The sequence below is a fragment of the Rhinatrema bivittatum genome, chromosome 4 (genome assembly GCF_901001135.1).
Source record: "Rhinatrema bivittatum chromosome 4, aRhiBiv1.1, whole genome shotgun sequence".
In the NCBI taxonomy this organism is placed as follows: Eukaryota; Metazoa; Chordata; class Amphibia; order Gymnophiona; family Rhinatrematidae; genus Rhinatrema; species Rhinatrema bivittatum.
The window spans coordinates 409,787,130-409,808,283 of record NC_042618.1 but is presented as its reverse complement, the minus strand read 5'-3'; the positions used below and the strand labels follow the sequence as shown (position 1 = coordinate 409,808,283).

At 45.5% G+C, this 21,154-nt stretch overlaps 1 protein-coding gene across 3 annotated transcripts in view; it reads right to left on the bottom strand.

Annotated features, from left to right (window-relative positions):
* LOC115091169 (hydroxylysine kinase-like) overlaps window positions 1-20,836 on the bottom strand; it is a 33,035-nt gene extending 12,199 nt beyond the window's left edge. The window contains exons 1-2 of one of the 3 annotated variants that reach the window (XM_029601138.1): window positions 20,739-20,808; window positions 727-806 (exon numbers count right to left, since the gene is read on the bottom strand). Coding sequence is in view for 1 of the 3 variants with exons in the window: in XM_029601136.1 (XP_029456996.1) it covers window positions 6,490-6,518 (29 nt within the window). In the remaining 2 variants the exon portion in view is untranslated. Of the gene's footprint in view, window positions 1-726; window positions 807-6,489; window positions 6,624-20,738 lie in introns of those variants that run through there. The other 2 variants (XM_029601137.1, XM_029601136.1) reach the window with 2 other exon arrangements.
* Between the last annotated feature and the right edge of the window lie 318 nt (window positions 20,837-21,154).

Below are 21,154 nucleotides of genomic sequence, written 5' to 3'. Positions count from 1 at the left end.
TTGTTAGCATGCATGTGGTAAAAATGCAATGCAAACACACAACAAGGTGGAATCGGTAAAATGGACTTTATTGACTCTTGCCTGCCTGACTCTGGCCGAGTTTCGCTATACAAGCTGCTTCAGGGGCTATTTCAAACAGATAAAAACATGTAAAAAAGACATACAAACGTGTAAATTTGTATCAACAAATAAATTGTAATACAAAAAACATAAAAATATTAAATAATATAAAATAAATAAAATCAAAATTAATAATAAACATATTGCATTATAGAATGAAAAAGTAGACATATATCTCAAATGTTTGTATGTATATATTAACCACTATATATCAATTCTATAAACCACATGTACAATTGAGTGTACAAATACCATTACAACACACTCATAAATATAATCACATAAGCAAAGGGAGTGTATGTGTATATCTTATAAAACTACCTTTTGAGCGATCATACATTGGATATTCAATATGACCCACAAAGTGGAAAAAAGAAGGAAAAAATAAATAATAAATCAAAAAGAGGAAGCAAAAGAAATTAAAAATAAAAATAAAATAAAAAAACAAAAAAAGGGGAAGTAAACTAAAAAATTAGCTAAATTCAGATATGAAAAAATATATCAATAATGTGCTTCAATAAATAAAGGGTTTGTGTGACTAGTGTTCAATTTTTTTCTTTACATATAACAGTGTGAAGAGGAAATGTTTAAAATATTCAATAGTACCTTTTGAGTCACTCGGATAGGTTCAAATGAGCATGGACGTCACATGCACTGTGATCTCAAAAAATCAAACAGCGAACTGACTGCAATAAAAAATAAATCTTAACAATGAATATCGCACCGGAATGCATTCTTTTTGTACTCTTTCAGAATGTTGTTCTTTACAGCGGATTGTTATAAGCGAAATAATATCACGTTTATTAAGAAAACCCAAATAATTTCCTATATTTCAATTGATCAAAGGACCCATATTATCCATATCTTACAATGAACATTCAAACTTTAAAAGCTGGTGCCGCGGGGAAGCGGTGATACTAAAAATATTCTATTTAAGATATGGTACCCATAAAGCTAAACATGTGCTGTAACCGGTTAATTAAAAATCACTTAGAAACCAAATATTGAATGAACACCGTTTTAGTGAATAACATAAACCACGTTGAGTTTACATATGGCTTCCATATATTTCATTTTTATATTTTTAACGACACTTATGCGTTTATTATTCAGTTACTGTGCAGAGCTGCACCAGGCTGATTGACAGCCTATATAAATTAATCTAAAAGCAGGAACCACTAAGCGTCGTTGTTTAAAAACAGGATCTTGTAAAAATTATGCCGCTAAAAGCAATATGTAATATACAAAAAAGAAATCTCTAAAACTAAACGGAATTAGTCTACAGTAAGTGATTAAAACAATAGATTTTTACCATTCATAGATACGGCACTCCCGCGTTCGCTTTATAGATGCTGTACAACCCTGAAACACGCTGACAAACAACGTTTCTTATAGTGCCACCTCGTTGTTTAAAAAAAGGCCGATCTTATAAAAATTCTTGCGCTAAAAGCAATGTGCAATATCCAAAAAATAAAATCACTAAAAATCAGCAGAATTAGCTTACAGTAAGTCATTAAAACATAGTGGATTTTTAAGTATATTTACCATTCGTAAATACGGCACTCCCGTGTTCGCTTTGTAAACGCTGTACAGAACTGAAACACGCTGACAAACAACGTTTCTTATAGTGCCACCTCATCTTCCAAATCTCGCGATAGCAGCACATCTGTATTTAATCTACTAAGTGCATACAGGGCAATGTGTACATCCAACTCATTTAAAAGGTACATGTGTACAGATGATATATTAACTTATGGGCTCCTTCATATATTTTATAATACGTACAAGTACTGCCATCTTTAATAGTAAATCCAAAAAATGATTAAATATGAAAATTAATGAGAGAAGGAACACTATATTCAATGAATTTCCACATCTATATCAAACTATAGACTCTTTTAACCTATTAATATCAATATACCTTAATGTTACAATATAAAAAGGAAGACCATAATAAATATTAATTTCTATTTTTTATGTCGTCCTGAAATATTGAGTGTCAAACTAGTATTAAAGGTACTGTGTAAAAAGCATTAGAGGAGCTATTCCAACATCAAAGGTCACACATGAATATTGTATTCACTTTGTATATATCACACATATAAACAAATAAAAAACAATCAAAATCAAAAAGTAAAAATATATAAAAAGGTGAAAAAAGATAATGAAATAAATACATTTAAAGAAAAATGGAAAAAGTAAAAAATTAAAAAATTAAAAATAAAAATAATAAATAATAAATTAAAAATGAATAATGAATGAAAAATAAACTAATAAAAAATGAATAATGAAAGAATACAAGTTTGAACCTCAGAGGTAGTCTAAAGATATACACTAAGGTCAGTTTCTTCATTAAGACCCATCGGGGAAATAGACATAAATTCAAATATGAACTGTTGTTCAAGCCTAAGTAAATGATTATCAAAATCTCCTCCCCTCCAATTCTTAACTGGGTGTTTGATAACGCAAAACCTGTAATCTTCGAAAGTATGACCCATCTGTATAGAATGTGTGACCAAAGGTTTTCCTTCACATTTTCTATTAATCGCACTTTTGTGCTCAATTAACCTTCTATTCAATTGTCTAATAGTCTTGGCTATGTAGATTTTATTAAAAGGACAGATGGCAATATAAATAACACCTGTACTTTTACAGTTGGTTAAACTTCTGAGTTCAAAAATTTTTCCCATAGTTGGATTAGATAAGGTTTGTGTTTTAAGATTCACCGAACAAACACTACAATTCCCACAAGGGCCATGTCCAAATCTATTGTTCTTAAGATATTTAATCGGTGGTAAAGCTGATGATGACACATATTCTTTCAAATTTTTGTCGCGTTTGTTTGCAACCATTATATCTTTATCTTTAAAGAAAGGAAGAGACTGCACTATATGCCAATGTTTCCTGATTGTCTTCATGATATCGTGAGAAAGGCCTGTGAATGTCAGAGGGCAAATTACCTTTTCATTTTTAGTCAATTTCTTAACCGGTTTTAACAAAGCAGAGCGTTCTTGTCTTTCGGCCTTTTTGAAACAACTGTTAATACATGCTTGTGGATAACCCTTTTCTCTGAATCTCTTTTTCATCTCAAATGATCTTAATTCAAAACTATCATTGTCAGTACATATTCTTTTCAAACGTAGAAATTGGCTATATGGCAGGTTTCTTATCAATGATTTATTATGGCAACTATCATATGCCAAATGTTTGTTCATATCAGTTGGTTTTCGATATAAATCTGTCTGGAAACCTGTGGGGGTGTTCTTAATTAATATGTCTAAAAACGCAATCTGATTTCTGTCAAACTCCATTTTGAACTTAAGGTTTTTATCCAAACCATTGAGCCAATTTTTAAATTCCAGTAGAGCCTTCTCACTACCTTCCCATAGCAAAAAAACATCATCTATGTAGCGTTTCCAAAGTTTGATATTGACATTATATTTGCTATTATTGAGATGTTTCTCTTCAAATTTCGCTACGTATAGGTTGGCTATGGAAGGGGCCATAGCAGACCCCATAGCCACTCCCTTGATTTGTAAGTAGAACTGTCGATCAAATGTGAAGAAATTTTTGGTCAGAGCCATAGTTGCTAATTCAAGAATCAATTGAGTTGGTATCCTAGTGTGAGTCTCTCTACCAAAAACAGTTTCTTCAATTATGTCTATGGCACTATCTTGGGGAATATTTGTGTAGAGTGAATCTACATCTAAGGTTGCCATAATGATATTTGTACAATCCACAGATAAGTCCATAAGAACATTAATCATGTGGGTAGAGTCCCTCACGTATGACGGTATTTTTGGTACATTTGGGCGTAAATAATTGTCTACAAAAATTGAAATGGGTTCCAATAGTGAGCCATTAGCGGAGATAATCGGTTTGCCAGGTGGATCTGAGATGGATTTGTGAATCTTCGGTAAGATATATATGACTGGTGTAATCGGATGTGTGACTCTAAGAAAGGAAGCTTCTTTTTTTTGGTTAAGTAATTAGACTTTTCCGCTATAGATATAATATTCTCTAAATCTTTCTTGATAGTGCTAGTCGGATCAACGGTCAATCTTTTGTAGAAGTTTGTATCAGAAAGTTGTTTATCTATTTCGGATACATATTTTTCCCTGTCCATGACGACAACAGCACCACCTTTGTCGGCGGGCTTGATGACTATGGAAGTGTCTTGACTTAGAGATGTTAAAGCTTGCCTCTCACTCTTAGTGATATTATGTTTGTATTTAAAATTCTTTTCTTTCTCTGAGATCTCTTTAAGTACCAAAGTTTCAAATGTGTGTATGATTGGATTAACGGGTCCGCTAGGCATCCATTTGCTGTTGGGCCTCACTATGGAATTGTCTAACATGATAGGTTTTGTAGAGAACATCTCCATAATTTTTAATTCCCTTGTGAATTTGAAAAGGTCTATTCTTGTTCTAAAAGCATTATAATTCCCAGTAGGGACAAATGATAAACCCTTATTTAAAACTGCCATTTCTTCTGAATTGAGAGTTCTTTTGGAGATATTGACTATAGAATTACTACCTTTTAGTACTGAGGTTTTTGGTTCTGATTGTAAAACATCCTGCCCCTGCCCCTCCCCCTTCCTCTCCCCCTCCCTCTTTCTGGAGGTGTCTCCCATTTTTTGTCTGGTAAATTGGTTTTGATTACATCTTTTTTCCAGAGTTTTCCAAGCTGAAAAACCTGGTAGACTGGTTTTGGTGGTACTGGCCTGGTGCAGCTCTGCACAGTAACTGAAAAATAAACGCATAAGTGTCATTAAAAATATAAAAATGAAATATATGGAAGCCATATGTAAACTCAACGTGGTTTATGTTATTCACTAAAACGGTGTTCATTCAATATTTGGTTTCTAAGTGATTTTTAATTAACCGGTTACAGCACATGTTTAGCTTTATGGGTACCGTATCTTAAATAGAATATTTTTAGTATCACCGCTTCCCCGCGGCACCAGCTTTTAAAGTTTGAATGTTCATTGTAAGATATGGATAATATGGGTCCTTTGATCAATTGAAATATAGGAAATTATTTGGGTTTTCTTAATAAACGTGATATTATTTCACCTATAATGATCCGCTGTAAAGAACAACATTCTGAAAGAGTACAAAAAGAATGCATTCCGGTGCGATATTCATTGTTAAGATTTATTATTTATTCCAGTCAGTTCGCTGTTTGATTTTTTGAGATCACAGTGCATGTGACGTCCATGCTCATTTGAACCTATCCGAGTGACTCAAAAGGTACTATTGAATATTTTAAACATTTCCTCTTCACACTGTTATATGTAAAGAAAAAAATTGAACACTAGTCACACATACCCTTTATTTATTGAAGCACATTATTGATATATTTTTTCATATCTGAATTTAGCTAATTTTTTAGTTTACTTCCCCTTTTTTTGTTTTTTTATTTTATTTTTATTTTTAATTTCTTTTGCTTCCTCTTTTTGATTTATTATTTATTTTTTCCTTCTTTTTTTCCACTTTGTGGGTCATATTGAATATCCAATGTATGATCGCTCAAAAGGTAGTTTTATAAGATATACACATACACTCCATTTGCTTATGTGATTATATTTATGAGTGTGTTGTAATGGTATTTGTACACTCAATTGTACATGTGGTTTATAGAATTGATATATAGTGGTTAATATATACATACAAACATTTGAGATATATGTCTACTTTTTCATTCTATAATGCAATATGTTTATTATTAATTTTGATTTTATTTATTTTATATTATTTAATATTTTTGTTTTTTGTATTACAATTTATTTGTTGATACAAATTTACATGTTTGTATGTCTTTTTTACATGTTTTTATCTGTTTGAAATAGCCCCTGAAGCAGCTTGTATAGCGAAACTCGGCCAGAGTCGGGCAGGCAAGAGTCAATAAAGTCCATTTTACCGATTCCACCTTGTTGTGTGTTTGCTGTCAGCCATCTTGGATCGGTTTCTTTCCTAAAAATGCAATGTCCAGACTAAAATGTCCAGACTAAAATGTCACTTCATTTGTGATGCACTAAACCTTTTAGCACACGAGATAAAAAAAAAAATAGATTCAATAGCATATGAACACTATAAAACTGCAGCTTCTGTGTCCTAACATACTAGCCTGTGAACTACACAGTGTGAGGCTGTGACAAAAATAATATGAACATGCTAAACTGAGCATATGCAGTTCTCTTTTCTTTGTGGCTTAAGCCCCTGGCTGCAAACTTGTGCAAAGGTAAGTTTGGCACATGGGGCTGGTTTTCAGTGCTGAGGACAGATGTAGGGGAGCATCTGCACCCCAGGGAGAAGAGGTGAAAGAAGAGACTTTGAGGCAAGAAAAAGCCAGACCAAAAGCAAGTACCTCAAATATCTGCCAAGAAAGACTTGCATCAAGAAGGTGCTTTGGCCAGACCCAGGACATCCATCCCATTAATATTCACCGGTTCTGAGTCAGGACACTCACTGGTACCTGACCATTCTGCCTCTATGACCATCCTGAGGTGCTGGAGTAGCAACGGCACGATGACAGCTGTTCACTGTGAAGCCTCAGAAATCCTGCCATCACCTTTGGACAGACAGCAATAGCCCTCACCGTATATCAGGAAAACAAGTTCAGACAACTAACATCACTGTGTGCCCCATCCCCTAAGCTACTTCTGCCCCTTCTATGGCATCCTACTATAGAGATCTCATGGTTCTCTATCAGATCAGAGTGGTCCACATTTTGGTTTGGGGAGGAACAGGATGTTAGTGTGGGTGGTTAGCTCCTCCATGTGGGAGATGCGAAATGATAAGTTCCTCTGATATACAAGCCTTGATCACCATTATACCTTGTGGATTTTTTTGTTACCCTTCCTAGGGCAGCATGCATATGGCTGTCCTCTGTTTATTTTTCCCTTATGTTCAAGAGATATGACCTGGAAGTAACAGAGAGTCACGGAGCCTGCCTTTTGTTAAAGACCTAAGGAAAGAAACCCTTTGGTTTCAGAGGGGAGGTTTCCTCCATCCTCCCTATCTCTTATGCTTTTTAACATTATATTTTGTGTTTGTTGAGTCCCCCCATCAATTAGGGGCTCAGGTTCTCTTTTAATTTGGCATCTAAAGGAGAGGACATCTTCCCTGAGAAGGGTCCTGGGATCATCTGCATCCATGAGGAGGAATGACTTGTTGTGCAAAGGGAGAAGGAGAGAGAAGTCATTGTGGACCCCACAGTGAGTTCATTTCTACCTTTGGAATATATTAGGAGAAGAGGCATTCGGCAAGCACCCCCTTGGGTGCTATAAAGAAACGAGTTGTCAGACGAACTACAGAGAGGTAGAAGACATGCAACTGTTCATTTGGAAACATCTACATTGGACTACAAATTTCAAGTTCCACTACATGGGAGGGAAGCTAAAACTTGCTCTAAACCATAAGGGAAGGGAGAAGGACTAAATTCTGGATTAAGAACAATTGGCTACTGAAATTCCACCAAAAGTTAAAGACACAAATTTATTAAGAGCTAACAATGTAACTTCACTATGGGCCGGATTTTAAGACTTAGGCGCGGGCATAGATTTGTGCGCACAACCCGGCGTGCACAAATCTACGCCCGATTTTATAACATGTGCGCGCAGCCGTGCGCATGTTATAAAATCCGGGGTTGGCACATGCAAGGGGGTGCACACTTGTGCACCTTGCATGCTCCGAGCTGCGCAGCCTTCCTCCGTTCCCTCCGAGGCCGCACCGAAATCAGAGCGACCTCGGAGGGAACTTTCTTTCCACCCCCCCCACCTTCCCCTCCCTTCCCCTACCTAACCCGCCTCCCAGCCCTTCCTAAAAACCCCCCTTACCTTTAACTTAGAAGTTGTGCCTGGTGCACGAACAAAAGTACGCGTGTGCGAGATTTATAAAATCTGCCCCTATGTGTGTAACCCTTTTAAAATCCGCCCCTATGTGAACTGCAAAGATCAGATGTAAGTAGCCTCACCATCATAGTGTAATACTTCAGTAAAGATTATTTTGGAAGCCGACCCAGTGTTGAGGATGGAGCACGGAATGTGCTTGTGAGCCTCTGTGCTACGGAGCAACCTGCACAAGCCTGGGGCTGGCTGCGGTCCATGCCGCTCGTGGGCAGACGCATCCGAGCACAGGCTGGGCTGAGACTGGAATACTCTTGAACTTGGCAAATCACTTGAAGATCTCACTGAACCTGCACGCACAGGAGTGAGACCCAGCAACACAATGCTTGTTTCTGGGGTAACCCTCCAGCCACTCCTAAAGCTCTTTAGGACCTGTTGCTTGGGAACGTCTTGAGCATCAGGACAGACGGAGATCAACGCAAGGTAGATGACTCTGGCCATGAGGACATGACAAAGGCACTGAAGACTTGGATGAGACGAAGGCATTGGCACTGTTGCACGCCCTACACATGGCACTGGCACTGTTGCACGCCCTACACATCTCAAAGGTTGGTCTTGGACAACGACAATAGCAGTGTAGGCACCGGGCTCAGGAAAAATGACAAGATGAGGGCAGTGAGGGCAACTAGCACCGCTGTATGCCCTTGCCCTACACAACTTAAAGGCTGGTTGCGGACCACAATAATAGCAGCACAGGCACTGGGCTCAAGATCAAGGCAGAAGCTTGAGCAAGACTCTGAAGACTGGGGACTGGACTTAGGAGCTCGGACAAGTTCAGGAACTCAGATTCAGGCTCACACTTTAATACTAAGAGTGGATTTCCGGAGACTTGATCCAGCAGGGAAGACTTAAGATTCTAGATGGAACTAAGACTGGAACATCAGACCGAAGATTTGCACAGGACTCAGGATGCAGGAACAGGCTGAAGACAAGGAACACTGGAGCAGGAACAAAGGCCAGGAGTAGGAACATGGCGAGAGACCAGAACATGAAGACCATCAATGATCACAGGAACAAGGAAGTCCTTGCGAAGGCAATGGTAGACTGAATTGCAAAGGCAATGCTAGACTGAAGAAAGGCCCCTTATATAGGCCTGGCAGGATGACAAAATCAGCCGAGGCCATGGGGCTTTTCCCAGTGTGGTCCCTTTAAATTTAAAGCAGGAGCATGAGTGTGTGACTAAGGAGACGTGCCATGCCAGAAAACACCAGCGGCAATCAGGCTGCGAAATGCAAGGGCATTGGCAGCGGTTCCTCACCGTGAAGACCACAGGCGGTGTCCATGAGGTCAGCAGCACTCCAGGCCATATTGTGAGGCAAGGTGGCATCGGCGTGAGTGAGCTGTTTGCGGGCCCATCCTGCGAGTGGAAACACAATACCCAAATTGCAGCGTTCTTCTTGCTGTTGAACATTCATTAGAGATCATCAGTGCTATTTACATCAACTAGAATAAAGCAATGCACAGCCCCTGGAAGATCTTTCTTCCTCCCCATTCAGGGAATCATGGACATTCAACTAATTTGACATCAAAGGAAGAGTCAACTATGAGAACTGATTTGAGGTGTGAACCTCTGGGGCTTTTATCTAGGATTATTAGTCCAAGGTTTACACTTCTATGCAGGACTGGCTATATCAGACAGCCACAGGCCAGAGGTGAAAAGGCAGAGAGGGGCATTGACATTTGTTTGGGAAGAGGCTGCCTTATGAGTAGGGTCCTTTGTTTTCAGTTTAAACCGATTTTCATTTATAAATTCTTGCAGTTTTCCAAAAGTGACAATTGGTTTAAACTGATATTCACCCTAATTTTAGGATGGTTAAAAAGTTACTCCAGAGCTGCAGATGCAGCGTGCCAAGGCCTTCAGCCACTGCTGGAAGCCAGTGTAGGCCAAAGCGCATGTTATCCACTATGACGCACTATGCTGTGCGTCATAGTGGATAACACATTGAAATCATCGGCTCAGTGTGCTGCAGCAGTCAAAAAAGCAAACAGAATGTTGGGAATTATTAGAAAGGGAATGGTGAATAAAACGGAAAATGTCATAATGCCTCTGTATCGCTCCATGGTGAGACCGCACCTTGAATACTTTGTACAATTCTGGTCACCGCATCTCAAAAAAGATATAATTGCGATGGAGAAGGTACAGAGAAGGGCAACCAAATGATAAAGGGGATGGAACAGCTCCCCTATGAGGAAAGGCTAAAGAGGTTAGGACTTTTCAGCTTGGAGAAGAGATGGCTGAGGGGGGATATGATAGAGGTGTTTAAAATCATGAGAGGTCTAGAAAAGGTAGATGTGAATCGGTTTTTTACTCTTTCAGATAATAGAAAGACTAGGGGGCACTCCATGAAGTTAGCATGTGGCACATTTAAAACTAATCGGAGAAAGTTCTTTTTTACTCAACGCACAATTAAACTCTGGAATTTGTTGCCAGAGAATATGGTTAGTGCAGTTAGTATAGCTGTGTTTAAAAAAGGATTGGATAAGTTCTTGGAGGAGAAGTCCATTACCTGCTATTAATTAAGTTGACTAAGAAAATAACCACCGCTATTACTAGCAACGGTAACATGGAATAAACTTAGTTTTTGAGTACTTGCCAGGTTCTTATGGCCTGGATTGGCCACTGTTGGAAACAGGATGCTGGGCTTGATGGACCCTTGGTCTGACCCAGTATGGCATGTTCTTATGTTCTTAAGTCCCCTCTTCTACCTCCCACCAGTGCAAGCGCTCACCCTCCAGGGCCGCCTATGTATGTTTCAAGTCCTGCCCCAACAGTGATAGCGCTCAGTCTCCAGTGCCATTCATGCTGTTTTTCAAGTCCCGCCTCCTCACCCATCAAGCAGCCAAAGTGCCTGCTATCTAGTCCCTCAAATGCATTTGAAGCAGGACCTGGCCACCAGAAGCAGTCCCAGCAGGGTCTCTGACCCCTGCACAAAAGCAGAAGTGCCGTGCTGCAGAGAGCCTCGGTAAAACATATTTAATATTGTTTGACTGTCCTGGCTTCTGTCCACCACAATAAACTCAGATATTTAATGAATCTTTTTTTTCAACTGATTTTCTCCTGTTCATGTTCTCCTCATGTTAAACCCTGATAAATTCTCAGGAAAAATAAAGAACAGTAAAAAACGAAAATGAGGGTCCCTGCTTCTGAGCATCCATCCTGGTTCTCACTCGGTGCCTTCTGTGAGGGAGTTGTGGTTCAACAGCTGCAAGATGTGACTTGCAGACTGTTCATGTAATGTGAGCCCATGCAGGACACAGAACACTAGGGATGTGCACAGAAAAAAAAAGTCATTTTGTTTGGAATTTTTAAAATGTGTTTTTATTTCACGTGCTTAATTTAACTGAAGCAAAATAAATATCAAAAAGCTAAAAAAAATATAAAAGGAAAAGAAAGGAAGGGGCTTCTACTTCTCAGGCCAAATCTCTCCCCAGTGTTGCCAGAATCAAACAAATTACCACCTGGGCCTTCCCCTGTTCTCCTTGTATTCCATCTGTGGGGACACAGGGCAGGTCAATCCCCAGTTGCTCCTGTGCTGCTGGGTCTCATTACCAAAATGACACTGGCCACACCTGAGGCCCATGCTATTCTGTTGCATAAACAGGCAAACAACAGAATAGCACCAGCCTCAGGACCACTTCAATGCCACGTTGGAAACAGAATTCAAAGGGGATCATTCCTGCCTCATTTTGATTTCTGCAACCCAAGAGATGGTGTAAGATGGCTACAGGGAAGGGTCACTATTTTTATTCTGGTGGCATTGGGGGAGGGCTTTAGGGGTAGGGGCTGCATTCCGAAACAGAAAAGAAAACTCAACAAATTTCATTGGGGTTTTCTTTTTGTTTCATTTTGAAATAATATGTAACAAAACAAAGCGTTTCTTTGCATTTTTCGTGTTGTATCAAAACGAATGCACACTCCTATCACATGCAATGCAACATTTCTTCACAGCCATGGTGTTGGATTGGAACTTATATTAAGGGCCTTTGTTTGCAATAGTGAAAACACTGTGTCTTATACACTCGGCAGGGAACAACAGTATTTGCAAAACAGCTGTCATTAGTAAATCTTGGGTTTCAAAATACATTTTCTTGTCTAAATAAACTTGGGATATTTTTGGCAGTGCTCAAATATATGATGATGACTGTCCTCTTTGGCCTCCTCCTCCCTCTTGCTCTGTCCTTCTCATCTGTCTTTCCTGCATCTCTCCCCATCCTCTACTTCACATCTCCTACAACACTTCCTGCTCTAACAGCCCCATCTCCTTCATCAATAATCCCAATGCATTCTGTTAGCCGAGTCCTTGAAATAGCATGTGAGCTGAAAAATGACCACCTGGTCCAAGATAAGTGTTAATTTGTAAGCCTTAGTGTACACACACTAACTAGCACATGGAGGAGAGCACACTATTTCGGCTCACCCACTAAAGTCTCATTTGCATCTGATTTTCCTTCATTTACATGCTCATATGTTCAAATTTTAGCATAGAAGTCTTTTGGGAGACGTTTAGTCTGCACGCAAGGGTGTAATTGTATAGCAGGTTATTCCCCATGCAAATTAAAACTTTAGTACATAAGCTTCTAAACATGAATATCCTTCTATGGATATATAAAAATAACATATATGTTTCTAACTAAATTGGAAGGGCAAAAACTTCAGTGTTTTCTCCTTTTCAGAGAATTGAGTAAGGTCCTGCTACAGGAGTATGCTTCTAAACATCTCTATTATCGTATCGCTCCACCCATCGCATACCTCCTTACAACATGGCTCCCAGCAGCATGCTCCACTCTGTGGATCTGACATGACAACCAGCTGCTTCTACTCTTATAGGCCCAGCAGCCCAGGACGTCCTGTGGCACCCACTGATGAAACAGCACCTCCCAGGCATATAAGGAAGCGCAACAGACCAATGCCTTCAGCAACAGATCCCATTGTGGATTCCTCTGCCAAGGTGGTTTCATCACTCCTGATCCTGCCTCCTGTTCCTGCTTGTCTGCCTTCCTGCCTCAATTCCAGGCCTTGCCTCCTACCCTCCTTGCCCTGTTTTTCCTTCTGGTTACTGACCTGGCCTAGCCTTTGACTCTCTGCGCCTGCTGCCTGCCCTAACCTCAGCGTGCCTCTTCATCTCCACCTGAACTCTGCCTGCCCTGACCTCAGCGTGTCCCTGCATCTCTGCCTAGCCTCTGCCCATACCAACTGCAGCCTGCAGCACATCAGCCGCCACCTGTATGGACATAGACCATGCTCATGCAGACCAGGCAGCACCAATCCAACACATTCCTTCCTGAAGTGTGAAAAATTGCTGAGGCCATGAGCTCCACTGATCTGCCCCCACCTGCATTCTTGCAGGGCCTTGCATAGACAGTCCCACAGCAGTAGCACATCTGGAATATATTACCAGACTTCTGCAAGACCATACCCCCCGCATGAATGGCTTCCAGACTGCCAGGCCCATGGCTTCACCAGCTCCTGGGCTACCACTAACCTCTGTACCAGCTGCTGCTCCACCGGTAGCTACTCTCCACTTGTCACCACCACCTCATTATAATGGTGAATCCCAAAAGCCCGTCGAGACTTTATTACTCAGTACCTGATCCAGTCTGAGCCACCAGGCAGCCTGTTTTGCTTCTGACTGGGCCAAAGCGACTTTTATTATTTCACCACTTGTTAGCCAGGACCTGGCTTGTGATTCTCCCTTATGGGAGAGGAATGATCCCATCCTCGCCGACCTCCAGGCGTTTCTAGCTCACCAGCCTGAGCCTTTTTGGCAGTCACTGATTTCCTTCGACTGTATCAAGGTCCCCTGACAGTGGGGTAGTACTCTGTCCAGTTTCTCACCCTAGCATCTGAGTTTCATTAGAATGAAAAGGCGCAGACAACTGTGTTCTGGCAGGGCTTATCAGAAAAGATAAAAGACCAAGCTGGCCAGCTGTGAGGCTCCTGCTGTGAGACTTTATTTCAGTGTGCCTGAAGGTGGATATCTGCTTCCAGGAAAGAGCCTGTGGGCGTAACAGTCAGCAAGAGAATATAGGTCTGGCACTCAAGTTCCAGAAGCCTGTGCTAGGCCCGGCTTCATCTCCACCACAGCCTTCTACTGAGGAAGAAATTAGGAAACTGGGCCAGTCTAAGCTGCCAGATGAATAGAAGCGCCGACAGAAGTCACCAAATCTGTCTCTACTGTGCAGGGTCAGGCCATTACATCTCTTCTTGCCTCAAGAAGTCAGGAAACTTCAGAGCCTAGGGTTGATGCGGAAGGCAACAGCTTTAGGTACCACTCGCTCCTCTCCCCTACAGAAAATTGTGCTACCAGTATCCGTAGATTCATAAACCCGTAGACAAGCTCCCATTCACACCCACATATCCCAGTCAGGCTTCCATTCACATTCCCCCAAATCCCAGGCAGGCTCCCCTTCTCTCACACATATTTGCCAAAACCCCAGAAAATCTCCCATGCATGCATGTGTACACACACACATACACACACACACACACACACATATATTGTTACGGCTGTGGCTGCTGTGCTACCGCCTCACCACCAGGGGTCCCTCTAGTGCTGGCTTTCCTGACAGGCCCAGTCCATCTCCTATGTCCACTCTATGCTCTGGGTGTGCCCTCTTAACCCTGCCTGACAGTTGCCTCGGTGCTTCGGCATCGAGCTCACCTGGGCTCCCTGCTCTAGCCTGCCTTGCGTGGCCTTCGGGCCTATCCTTGCCTTGCCTTGCCTTGCGTGGCCTTCGGGCCTTTCCTTTCCTTGCCTTGCCTTGCCTTGCGCGGCCTTCGGGCCTATCCTTGCCTTGCCTTGCCTTGCCTTGCGTGGCCTCCGGGCCTATCCTTGCCTTGCCTTGCCTTGCGCGGCCTTCGGGCCTATCCTTGCCTTGCCTTGCCTTGCGTGGCCTTCGGGCCTTTCCTTTCCTTGCCTTGCCTTGCCTTGCGCGGCCTCCGGGCCTATCCTTGCCTTGCCTTGCCTTGCGTGGCCTTCGGGCCTTTCCTTTCCTTGCCTTGCCTTGCCTTGCGCGGCCTTCGGGCCTATCCTTGCCTTGCCTTGCCTTGCGTGGCCTCCGGGCCTATCCTTGCCTTGCCTTGCCTTGCGCGGCCTTCGGGCCTATCCTTGCCTTGCCTTGTGCGGCCTTCGGGCCTATCCTTGCCTTGCGTGGCCTTTGGGCCTTCTTCCTTGATTTCCTTACCTGGCCTACGGGCCTTCCGTGTATGTGTGTGTGGCCTACGGGCCTTCTGACCTGCCTTGCTCCGTCTATGGTGTGTGGCCTACGGGCTTCCGTGTATGTGTGTGTGGCCTACGGGCCTTCTGACCTGCCTTGCTCCGTCTATGGTGTGTGGCCTACGGGCTTCCGTGTATGTGTGTGTGGCCTACGGGCCTTCTGACCTGCCTTGCTCCGTCTATGGTGTGTGGCCTACGGGCCTTCCGTGTGTGTGTGTGTGGCCTACGGGCCTTCTGACCTGCCTTGCCCCGCTATTGGTGTGTGGCCTACGGGCCTTCCGTGTGTGTGTGTGTGTGGCCTACGGGCCTTCTGACCTGCCTTGTCCTGCTTACTGTGCCCTGACCCAGCCTGTACTTGACACTGCCACTTGCCGCCTGCCCTGACCCAGCCTGGACCCAGACACTGCTGACTGCCGCCTGCCCTGACCCAGCCTGTACTTGACACTGCCACTTGCCGCCTGCCCTGACCCAGCCTGAACCCAGACTCTGATTATTGCTGCCTGCCCTGACCCAGCCTGGTACCTGACTCTGTTTCGAGCTTCCTGTCTCTCTCCTCCTGGAGCCACCCTGCTGGGTGGTGTGCACGACTCCTGTCCGGAGCCCAAGCGTAACAGTATGCCGAAGCCATCACATTTTCCAGGGGAAGAGATAGGTCTGTGTCCTGCCGGTGAGTCAACTTTTCACTAATTCAAGATGCCTCCTTCTTTAAAGTTTTATACCTGCAATTCCTGTCAAACTTTGAATTACCCAAGCTATCAGAACTGTCTAGCCTGTGAACTTGTTGGTCAGGAACACTGGTCATGCAATAATTGCAACAAGAAAAATGTCTCTGTCTATCAGGAGTGTTTGAACTGTCTGGCTCCTAAACCAGGGTGGTGGAAATGCTCCTGTCTCCCGTGTTTGTTACCACCAGGCAAACCCTGCCCCTGTTGTTCTGCTCAAGGACCAGCTGTGCCATTAGAAAAAGCTATCAGCTCTCCTAACCAGTTTTCTGTTTCTGGCTCAACTAAAACAGACATTTTTGCTGGCAGTTTGTGGGTAGAAAAACCCAGGACTTACCTGGCCAAGAAGGCTTCTGTGAGACCAGTGCTAGAGCCTCGGGAACAGGTTTCTCTACAACGGAGAGAGCTGATTAACGCTAGCAGGGCTCAGCTTCCCACAGCTGCCAAGTGGACACTAACGAGCACCTTCCCTAGACGTCCTAGAACTGCCTGTGCCTTCTCTAAACTGCTCCTCCAGAAACAAAATCAGGAGCATCAGACTTTGGCTCGAGGTATCAAGCCCACGGCAGTACAATCTGTGTCTTCCATGCACACTACCTTTAACCATGCTACTCTGCCATCTGAACCTGCTGCACTACCCCGAGAAGAGCCTGAGTCTGCTGAACCGGCCCTGCTGCCGTCCTCGGAGGGGTCCGCACCAGCCCTGCTGACAGACTTTCTAACTCTGCCATCTGAGCCTGCCGAACCGGCCCTGCTGCCGTCTTCAGAGGGGTCCGAACCAGTCCTACTGACAGACTTCCTGAGTCAGCCATCGGAGTCTGCTGAACTGGTCCTGCTGCCACCCCGGGAGGGGTCCATACCGGTCCTGCTGCCACCCCTGGAGGGGTCCATACCGGTCCTGCTGACGCCCCGAGAGGGGTCCGAGCCTGCTTCATCGCCCCGAGAGGGGTTCGAGCCTGCTTCATCGCCCCGAGAGGGGTCCGAGCCTGCTTCATCGCCCCGAGAGGGGTCCGAGCCTGCTACAATGCCCCGAGAGGGGTCCGAGCCTGCTACAATGCCCCGAGAGGGGTCCGAGCCTGCTTCATCGCCCCGAGAGGGGTCCGAGCCTGCTTCATCGCCCCGAGAGGGGTCCGAGCCTGCTTCATCGCTCCGAGAGGGGTCCGAGCCTGCTACAATGCCCCGAGAGGGGTCCGAGCCTGCTTCATCGCCCCGAGAGGGGTCCGAGCCTGCTACAACGCCCCGAGAGGGGTCCGAGCCTGCTACAATGCCCCGAGAGGGGTCCGAGCCTGCTTCATCGCCCCGAGAGGGGTCCGAGCCTGCTTCATCGCCCCGAGAGGGGTCCGAGCCTGCTACAATGCCCCGAGAGGGGTCCGAGCCTGCTTCCTCGCCCCGAGAGGGGTTCGAGCCTGCTTCATCGCCCCGAGAGGGGTCCGAGCCTGCTACAACGCCCCGAGAGGGGTCCGAGCCTGCTACAATGCCCCGAGAAGGGTCCGAGCCTGCTTCATCGCCCCGAGAGGGGTCCGAGCCTGCTACAACGCCCCGAGAGGGGTCCGAGCCTGCTACAATTGCCCGAGTAGGATCCGAGCCTGCTGTACTGGCCCAGCTGCCGCCCCTGGAGGGGCCTGTACCGGTCTTAATGCCGACCTTGGAAGGGTCCGGACCGGTCCTACTATCGCCTCAAGAAGGGTTACGGACTATTTCTCTGCCCCAGGTGGGGTTTGTGTTCCCCTTGTCACCCCAGGAGGGGTTATGGAAATCTGCACCGCCTCTGCTACCCCAGGAGGGGTCTAACCCTGCCACCTTGTCCCAGGAGGGGTTATGGACTATTTTTCTGCCCCAGGTTGGGGTTGTGTCTGCCTTATCACCCCAGGTGGGGTTATGGACTGCCTTATTTCCTCGGGAAGGAGTTGACCCTGCCGCATCACCCCCGGAGTGGTCTCCCGTTATTCTTGATTACCTCCTGCACAGATGGGATCCAGGAGGAGAGGAAGGGCTTGAGGGGGGGGTACTGTTACGGCTGTGGCTGCTGTGCTACCGCCTCACCACCAGGGGTCCCTCTAGTGCTGGCTTTCCTGACAGGCCCAGTCCATCTCCTATGTCCACTCTATGCTCTGGGTGTGCCCTCTTAACCCTGCCTGACAGTTGCCTCGGTGCTTCGGCATCGAGCTCACCTGGGCTCCCTGCTCTAGCCTGCCTTGCGTGGCCTTCGGGCCTATCCTTGCCTTGCCTTGCCTTGCGTGGCCTTCGGGCCTTTCCTTTCCTTGCCTTGCCTTGCCTTGCGCGGCCTTCGGGCCTATCCTTGCCTTGCCTTGCCTTGCCTTGCGTGGCCTCCGGGCCTATCCTTGCCTTGCCTTGCCTTGCGCGGCCTTCGGGCCTATCCTTGCCTTGCCTTGTGCGGCCTTCGGGCCTATCCTTGCCTTGCGTGGCCTTTGGGCCTTCTTCCTTGATTTCCTTACCTGGCCTACGGGCCTTCCGTGTATGTGTGTGTGGCCTACGGGCCTTCTGACCTGCCTTGCTCCGTCTATGGTGTGTGGCCTACGGGCTTCCGTGTATGTGTGTGTGGCCTACGGGCCTTCTGACCTGCCTTGCTCCGTCTATGGTGTGTGGCCTACGGGCTTCCGTGTATGTGTGTGTGGCCTACGGGCCTTCTGACCTGCCTTGCTCCGTCTATGGTGTGTGGCCTACGGGCCTTCCGTGTGTGTGTGTGTGGCCTACGGGCCTTCTGACCTGCCTTGCCCCGCTATTGGTGTGTGGCCTACGGGCCTTCCGTGTGTGTGTGTGTGTGTGGCCTACGGGCCTTCTGACCTGCCTTGTCCTGCTTACTGTGCCCTGACCCAGCCTGTACTTGACACTGCCACTTGCCGCCTGCCCTGACCCAGCCTGGACCCAGACACTGCTGACTGCCGCCTGCCCTGACCCAGCCTGTACTTGACACTGCCACTTGCCGCCTGCCCTGACCCAGCCTGAACCCAGACTCTGATTATTGCTGCCTGCCCTGACCCAGCCTGGTACCTGACTCTGTTTCGAGCTTCCTGTCTCTCTCCTCCTGGAGCCACCCTGCTGGGTGGTGTGCACGACTCCTGTCCGGAGCCCAAGCGTAACATATATCCATTCCAGGCAGGCTCCCAATTCACATAAAAAGACACACACACATGCATCCCAGGTAGGTTTCCATTCACACATACATCCATCACAGGCAGGCTCCCATTCACAAACCCACTCATCCCAGGCAGCCTTCCATTCATACACACCCCCATCCCAGGCAGCCTCCCATTCACACACACACCCATCACACACACCCATCACAGACATTCACGCACATATACATGCAACCCAGGCAGTCAGGGTCCATGGGCCATTCCTCCTCTGCTGCTGCTGCCAGCCCGTACTTTGAAGAAAGCAGTCGTTCTGCAGCTCCTCCTGCATGCTGGCCCCTCATCAATTTGACACTTAAAGTGCTAGCATTTCCTGTATTTTCATCTCCTGCATTGCGAGATGAGAACATAGGAAGAGATAGCACCATGAGTATTGAATACCGCGGCACCAGTACCGGAGGAGGAGCTGAAGGATGGGCTTCGTCTTCTGCCCTGGCCTCCTGCTTCTTCCGCCCCGGTGGGTTGGAGTCCACTGGCGGCCACATGGGCCTTCTGCTTCTTCTGCTGCCAGGAGTGCCGCCCTGTGTAATTGCACAGTTTGCACACACGATCCTGGCTTCACCTATACCAGCCTTTTCCCCTGCAAGTTGAGCCCTTAGGTTCTGGTGGCCAGCAGGACTTAGGCGGGTCCCTGGGGCGGTGACTAGAGCAAGAGTCCAATGGCACGCTGAAGTTAGAGCAGGCAGCAGACTAATGGAGTTGGAGACAGGCCAAGGTCGGGCAGCAGTCAATCGTGGTCAGGTCCAAGCAAGAAGTCAGAATCTGGAAGTCAGGCCAAGGGTGAAGACACACAGAAGACACTGGACAAGATGGGCAATACAAGGCAAGGCTGGACCAGGAAGGCTGGATGAGACAAGGCTGGACCAGGAAGGCTGGATGAGACAAGGTAAGGCTGGAAAAGCAAGGCTGGAGAGACAAGGCTAGATGAGGCAATGCTGGACAAGAAATCAGGAACACAGGACACAGGAACCAGAAACTCGAAAGCAACACGCACTGCTAAGGCAGGAGACTCGTTTCGGATGTGAGGTAATGCTGCGAGGCCCTTGCTGAAAGGTTGGCCTGATGCCATTAGAGAGTGCTGCTCAGCATTTCCCGCTGTGGGGCCCATGTAGTGCGCGCGCATGCCTAAGGGGAGCTGGTGGCTGGTGGTGTCTTGAGCTGCACTGGATGGCATTCGGGGCAGGAGGCTGGGTGCTGCTGACCATGGGATGGGTCCGGCCACATTGGGGGTAAGTGAAGCATCTCGTGGGGCCCTCCCATGAGCTGCTGAATGTAACAACTTTACTGACGGGCCAAAGCTTTTCCTACCACTAATCTACAAACATGAAAACACACAAAAAAAGTTATTTTACTGAACAGGTTTTTCCTAGAGAATGCAGCACAGTTTACAAATAATACTGACTTAACTGTTATATATTTACTTCTGTACGTTTCCCAAGCTTGGGGTGCTAAGGCCTGAATCTAATATTATTTATAACAGGAAGCCTGGAAATAGATTAGAATAGGAAAGGAAGTCAAAATGAATGTCTTCACCAATTCTTCTGAGTGTGAGAGACAGACACAGAGTTACACAAGAACACAGTGTTAATTAAGGCATTATAGCTTTCATTCAAACCTTTTGTCTCGGATGCAAACGATCTGCCTTGCTCCAATGGGAAAAATAAGATGAAGACTTTCGGCTCAGCTTCTCCTGGGAATATGAAACCATTACAAGGAGAAATCACAGTTCTAACAGATGATGGTCAAACATTGACTATTGTTAATCATTTCAGTCACCTTGTCATCCGGTTTAATAATTTTTATTCACTCAACTCACCAAATATCTTTCTGCTGAAGTCCCAATCTGGGTGAATGGGAACTTTGTGCTAGAGAGGACCTGCGTTGCATGGAGAGAGAATCTGGAACAACTGATGGTTGTATCACTGCAGAGATGCAAACCTGAGATGTCTTCATATTTACTACTATCTCTGTCTTGAAAACAAGTGTCTGAGCTGGATATTTCAACCTCCTCCCATCTCCCCCCAATCAGAC